This window comes from Culex quinquefasciatus, chromosome 1 (genome assembly GCF_015732765.1).
Source record: "Culex quinquefasciatus strain JHB chromosome 1, VPISU_Cqui_1.0_pri_paternal, whole genome shotgun sequence".
Taxonomy (NCBI): Eukaryota; Metazoa; Arthropoda; class Insecta; order Diptera; family Culicidae; genus Culex; species Culex quinquefasciatus.
This window is the reverse complement of record NC_051861.1, coordinates 43454989-43462213: the sequence shown is the minus strand read 5'-3', so window position 1 is coordinate 43462213 and position 7225 is coordinate 43454989. Positions and strand designations below refer to the sequence as shown.

At 44.2% G+C, this 7225-nt stretch overlaps 1 protein-coding gene across 2 annotated transcripts; it reads right to left on the bottom strand.

Annotated features, from left to right (window-relative positions):
- Window positions 1-1032: 1032 nt before the first annotated feature.
- On the bottom strand, window positions 1033-5642 carry LOC6033722. 2 transcript variants are annotated; one of them, XM_001844090.2, is made up of 5 exons: window positions 5034-5642; window positions 4856-4968; window positions 2071-4531; window positions 1913-2016; window positions 1033-1852 (listed from the first exon to the last, which is right to left on the bottom strand). In XM_001844090.2, exons 1-5 carry the CDS (start codon window positions 5091-5093, stop codon window positions 1273-1275), a joined length of 3318 nt encoding a protein of 1105 aa, XP_001844142.2. In that variant the 5' UTR covers window positions 5094-5642; the 3' UTR covers window positions 1033-1272. The 2 variants fall into 2 exon arrangements, with proteins under 2 accessions (XP_001844142.2, XP_038104601.1); XM_038248673.1 differs by having other exon boundaries at window positions 4743-4968; window positions 5034-5052.
- Between the last annotated feature and the right edge of the window lie 1583 nt (window positions 5643-7225).

Sequence of the window (7225 nt, the reverse complement as noted above, 5' to 3'; positions counted from 1 at the left end):
TTTGGGTCTGGAGGGTGAGATTGGGTCTTACAAAATTGCTGTTCGACGGAGACGAATTCGAGGTTGGGAAGAAATTTGCGTACCTTTGGTCGCCGGACAACAGCTTCAGCAGAGGAATTCGGAGGCGTACACATTGAGTTTTAGAAATGCTTTTTGAAACAACAAGTATATTTTCGAGAGCAGGGTTGTTAAAATATCAAAATATCAGCTCTCAGCAACTACAATTATCCCGCCTGAATATTCTTGCCTCAAATTCAACTGCTCTTCTCTCCTTGTCATTCCAACGCCCAAGGCTCCAAAAAAATTGGAACGATAACTTCAACTCAATGGTTCTCGGGCATAACTCAACCAATCAAGATGATTCTTCTTTCCAGTGATTTGTTAAGATGTCTAGATGATTCTAGAACTTTGCAGAACTTAATTAGATCACATCTGTAATTTTTGCGATCAAAAACATCGTTCCAACTTTGTTTTCGCGTGTAAAAAAAAATCGCCAAAAATTCTGCGGAGGCAGTCGTTTTGACAAAAGGTGGAACGATGTTTTCGGTCGAAGAAATTACAGCTTTCTTCAAATCAAGTGCTGCAAAATTTTAGGATCATCTAGACATTCTTACAAATCACTGGAAACAGGAATCGTCCCGATTGGTTGAGTTATGCCCGAGAACCAGCGAGTTGAAGTTGCCGTTCCACCTTTTTTGGAGGCTTGGGCGTCTGTGCAAGTTGGACATGCGTTGGGCGTTCCAGTGTTATTGAAACTCTCAGCGCCGACCATAGCCGAACACGTTTTCGTGTTTACACACTCGCGATTGACATTTTCCTTTTCTCTCTCATTCCCGCTTCCACGAGCATCCTACTGCAATAGCGTTTAACCGCGAAAGCCGCCACAAAACCAATTTCGCAAACGCAGTTTAACGGGACGTCATGCGTGGTCGGCTCCTAATCGCCATCTCGCGTTCTCTCATTGCAGTTTTCGGAGAGATTGAGAGACTCAGCGGTGAGAGCGCATCGGCGAGGAAAAGGGGAGGAGTGATAGAGAGAGAATGCTATCGCTGGGAATCACGAGACACAAGAAGAGATTTCACAAGCTATGGTGACGGCCGCTATACTCTCGGATGTTTTTGGTGCAGAGATAATCAATTGATCGCTTTTCTATCACTCACTTGCAACACTGTTCGAGAGTCATTTATAGCAACAACAAAAAAACAGTCACAACAAAATACAACAAATACAACACTAACGAACTTCAACACCAACCCACATCGAACGCCCGCTTCAAACCGTCACCGTGTCCGAGATGGTGGACACGTTGTCTCCGCTCATGTTGTGCTCGTCCTGAAAGCGCGCGTACCGCACCGGTAGCGACTGCGCCCGAACCCGCCCTGCAATGCCCTGCAGCTCGTCCACCAGCGAGGTCGTGTTCCGGCGACGGTGGTACAGCACAAACGCAGCCATTGTGAGCACGGCGCAAAGCGCAAGGGCGCCCAAGATGGAGTATCCGAGGGCGCCACTTGAGGTGAGTGTCGCGGACGCCATTTGGGTGGAGTTTAACGGACTTGCAGAGGGCGGGAGGATTGGGACGGTGGTTGAGTGGGTTTTGGGTGGAGTTGGTGGCTGGATAGCGGGGGCAGGACTTGTGGTTTTGGGTGGAGTTGATGGCTGGGTAGCGGGGGCAGGACTTGTGGGTGTAGTCGGTGAAACTGGTGCATCGGTAGTTGGAGAGAACGTCACCATGTCACTTCCTGTGGTGATGACTGTTTCGGGGGCTGTTGAAGTTGGTTCTGTCGTCAGTTGAGTCGTGGTTGTTGAGATTGTTGTAATTTCTGCGACCGCGCTTTCATTGGCGGGAATGATTCTAAAAGGATGACCACAATTATTAGGGAATTTGATTAGAACGAAAAAAAAAACGACTTACCGCAGATAGTTCAACTGAGTGCATTCACAGACGACGTGAGAGCCAAGGTACGAACTGTTGCACGATTTGCTACTCCATTTGGTGTCATCATTCCAGACTTGACACTGAGGAATATGACAACAATTTAGACAAGCCCTCCAAGAATTTCAAATATCTACCTCATAGTTAGTTGCATTTTCGTCCACAGTGACGTTCCAAACATACTTCCCTTCCTTCCAGTCGATAGTCTTTTGAGTTGCGTTGTTATAAACCACCACCAATATCACTTGGTACATTCCCATTGGTGATCCTGTCCCATTCACCAGAATATCTCTTCCGTAGAGAATCTTTCCTAGACAGAGCAAGCTCACATTGTTCAACGGCTGTTCGGTTTTCGCTCCATCAACAGACCTCAGCGATACACGCGGATTATCCGAAGGAATCCGATCGGCACTCGTGAGCAAATTCCTCTCCGTTGCTTTCAATCGCTTAGTCTCCAGCACGAGCCATCCGTCCTCCCCCGAGTACCGCGACTCCTCCATCTCGCAGTACATTCTGGTAGCGTTCGGGATGAACGCCAACAGTTGATTTGTTCCGTTGAGGTTTGCGCTGGGCGAATTTACTATGCTTTTGTAGACCTCCAACTTAGCGGTTACGCTATCGACTTCCTTCGTTGTTAAGATTGGTTCTGGATTAGCGGCACGTCTCCTACGCGAAGGTTTGCGGTCAACGGAGTCGATCAACTCGAGAAGTTCGCCCAGCAGGTGATCGTTGCTACCACGCTTGAAGTCAATTATGGCTTTTGCCTGCAAGGCAAATTGCAGTACGCTAGTCTGGGTGATGTAGCTAGATTGCTGGGCGAACGCTTCCTTGATGGACTTTATCTGAGACTCCAGGATTATCGTATATCTCGAGTACGCCTCGTCGTACAAGCCAGATGCTTGATTTTTGAGTGTTAGCAACGTTTCGAACGCAACCTTCATCGAGTCTTGATAGTTTCCTCGAGCAAAGTGTTTCTGGACGGCATCTAGCCGGAACAAAACATCGGGCAAACCTATCGACGGGTTTGCTCGCACGCGTAGTTGAGGACCATCTATGCGGGAGCATGCTTGCCGCGCATCACATACCGTATAAAACACGGACACGTTCTTCTCGGAATACGGCAGTTGCGTTTCCGTTGACATGACCTCGTAGAAGTCTCCAACCTGGACCGTATTACCATCGGCGACGTACCAGTACGTATATCTTAGTGGGAAGTCCGACGCTGTATCGTTAGCGATCCCCGTTGACAACGTGTAAAACGTGTTAAGCGCTGTACCATTGTCCGCGGGAACTACCGTTAACGAAAGCCCACTCGGGGGCCCGTTCGTTTCTAGTACCATGTCCCAGTGGCTTGCGACGCTGCCTCGAGTCTTGCCGCCGTCAACACTGTCGTCGATTGGCTCGGGACAAGTCGTAACCAGCCGAAACTTGTACAGCGCATTGCGGGCCAATTCAGCTTCTTTGGGAATGATCAACCGGACTTCCCGTTCAACGGTGTCGTTTCCGTAGTCGACCAGTTCAGACAGAAAGTTTTCCTCGATATCGTTGATGAAGATGCTGCCGAGTCCACCGATTGCGGTGGTGTCGAAATACGCGAAGCCTTCTTCATTTGAGAGGGTCCAGTTACTTGTACACTTTGGAACGAGACCGGCTACGTCTACGGTTACTTCGTAACGATTACCAGGTATCAGATAGAGCGGGGGTGTCTTCTGGAGAGTTACAGAAATTGTAGACTTGGCATTTACTTTGATGTTCGAAACGAGTGTTAACTGTTCTACCGAGGCAGATATCTGGAACTTGGACTCTTTCAAGAATGACGTTGTCACTAAATTCTTCCCTTGAATCAAATTTTCAGTACAGCTAATATCTGCAGACTCCCTACACTCCCAGGAAACCTCGTCGACTGGCTTGTTGTAGGCAACCCTAGCTTCCGTAGTTTGTGCAAAACCAACTGCAGCATCGAAGGGGTAGATGTTTCCCATCAACGGTCGCTTCAATACAGTCAGTTTCATCGTTGCCTTAACAATTTCATTACCGCTCGAATTTCCGACCACGCGAACGCTTATAGAATAAGTAGAACCTGGACTCAGCACACCCGGTGGGATCTGCAGCACACTTGATTCAGTATTCACACTCACGTGATCGACCCCGGTAATGCTCCACGCCAGCGTGTAGTCGTTCTTTGGCTCACAAAAAATAAGTCGAGCCTTCAGAATGTACGGAATATCCGCGTAACACACCTCGGCCCCGAGCAGTAGCAACGAAACGTCCTCGCTGTTCGATGAACCATCCTGATCTACCGAAGCCTGTGAATTCCGTCCGCGATACATTATCGTAAAGTTTTGGCCAACGCCAATGGGGCCCGCCTCTCCAATCGCCACAATGTTGAACGTATAAATAACCCCCGCTACCAACTCTTCGTTCATGATCAAAATTTGATTCGTGTCGGATATCGCATCCCGCTCCTTCTCAAGCCTTTGCTCGAGCTGGCGGACACTCTTCCACAGCTGCAGCGTGTGGCGTTGGCTGACGAACCCGGGCAGCGTAAACGTAACAGTTACTCGGTATTTCAACTTCTGGCCACCCTTGGTCTGCAGGCTGCAATAATATGGGAGAAGGAATAATTAGAGAGTCGGTTTCGCGCGCTTTTTTTTCTAATTGCAACGTGCCACAAGTGAAATGCTGTGATGGCAGGGTTCGTGCGTGCGTGTGCAACACGGCGCCGACAGGAGTGTCGTGAATAAATTATACGAGTTAAACTATGGAAAAAATCAATAACTTATGAATGTGGTGTGGCAGCAGGTCTCACCGGTGCTGGAAGTGAATATAAAGCATCTATGACGTGTCGTAGGTCAAGTCGTAAGTGGACTAATTGAATTCAATTCTTAGCAGATGAGAGAGTGCAGTCATCCATCCGTTTACCCAATAGTAATTTGCTGCGATACGCCGGAATCGGTCTGATTCTCCGAGGTGACCTCCGCTTTCGACTTTCCGCAGATGAATTTGGGCGCCAAAATTCTGAAGCTAGGGTCCTCCTGTAAGACGAAACACCAAATTAAAACTTATTAAAAATTCAACTTGAAAGCTAATTGTAACATACAGCGGAAGTGACCACAATCAGTTGCGCTAAAATGGCGAGGACTCCACCAAGGCACCTCATTTTTTCAGGTTTAATGCTACGGGGCTATTGATTTTCTCCACGTGAACTGACCTGGTCAGAGTATCAACTCAGACTGACTGTTAGTGTGCCCGTTGTTCATTGCTGCTGTGTCCATGATGATGATGATGATGATGATGGTCCCACCTCTTACCCCTACAAAGGTTTGAGCTGGACGAGTTATCGTTATGATATTTTATTTGAACATTTAAATCAGTATTGCAAAACAAAACGACCTGATTTTTAAGCAAATATAAATTAGCCTTTCAATTAACTCCGTCATTACAGTTTACTTTCGTAGATTACTAGTTGATAGGCCTGTAACTGTATCAGCTTCAAGGAATCGCATTTGGTACTAACTACTGTTCGGAGCACATATAGTTTTACTTGTATCTATCTGAACTGGATTTTTACTAAGTGCCAAGCTTACAATGACATTGCCCGAAATCGCACCCTACTGTTTTACCTGACAGAGTGTACGTAACGAGTTTTGCTTGAAGATTTGTACTTTTCGAAACCCTATCTTTCGACCGCCAAAACCTACTAGACTAGCTTTCCTGTAGCCTTCCGAGCTCTCCTGTCCTCAGAGCAACTACCAATTTTTATCATACATAGTAAGAAACATTTACTTTCATCATCGTCAACTTAAGAGGCACATTATATTTGCATATCGCGCGCGATTCTCAAACCTTTGTAGACTTCTCATTTTTTTAACTCTAAATTTAAACAACGTTTCAAAAATAAAAATCCATCATCATCATGTGGTCATACTGAGCAATTTACTTGTACATTCGTTTTAGAATTCCGTCAATATATAATTATATGAAGTCAAACTTAAAATACTAACTTAATGTGCGAGCAACACCGTCTTTTGAACTCTGCTATTGTCGTTGACTGTTTAATTTGTCTGGGCATCGAGTTAAAGATATTCACACCCTTATAAAACAATGAATTTTGTGCAGCTCCAAACAAGAAGTTTGGAGTGCGTGGTGCATCTGCATTTCTTGTGAAATGATCATGAAGATCACTACCTCGTAAAATTCGATCACATAGATATCTAGGCAACAAACCATTGATTAATTTAAACACAAAAATCATAGTGGAAAAATTATTCTTTGCTTCACAGATAGCCATTGCAGAGCATCTAACATCCATGTCGAAGAAGTAAATCTGTTACATTTTAAAATTAAACGCATTATTTTATTTTGCAGGCGTTGAAGCCTAGATAACTGTGTTTCATTTGCCAAAAATATTATCGATGAACAAAAGTCTAAGTGTGGTGAGATTATAGATTTATAAAGTTGAATTTTGCTCTGAAAGTTAAGGTCGTTTTTAGCCGACACATAATTCCATACTTTTAGCAATTTTCTTAATTGTATTATCAATATGAATATTAAATTTTAAGTTTTCGTCAATAGTAACCCCTAGATATTTTATTGAATGAACCCGATCTATTTGCTCCCCATCAATTGCAATTTGTGCATCATGTATGTTTTGATATCTTGATGAAATAATCATGTATTTTGTTTTATTTATATTTAATTTCAACTGTTTGAATTTCAGCCATTTAGAAAGAGCATCTAAATCTTCGTTCAAGTGCAATACAGCGTCGACTGGATTTTTTTGCTGCTACAAAAATAACAGTATCATCCGCAAAAAGATTAATGTCACAATGTCTCAAAACAAGTTTCATATCATTAATATACATTATAAACAAAATGGGCCCTAAAACACTTCCCTGAGGAACACCGAGGTTGTTTTCCCTATTTTCAGATATTGCATCATTAAAAATTGTACGTTGAGTTCTCAAATTTAAATAGTTTTTAAACCATTTGAAAGCTGCACCCCCGATACCAAAATTTCGGAGTGTCTTTAATAATAAGGGCCTGGAAATTGTCTCAAATGCCCGTTTCAAGTCCAAAAATACTGCCAGAGTGGAGTTTCTGTCCTCAAAAAAATTCTTTCCATTTTGCTAAAACCAAATTTAAAGCAGTTTCACAAGAGTGGCCTTCACGATATCCTGATTGTTCTGGTATTAATAATTTGTTTATGTTCAAGTATTCCAGCAATTGAGTTTTCACGACCGTTTCTAGAATTTTTTCTAACGTATGTAACATGTTGATAGGGCGAAACTC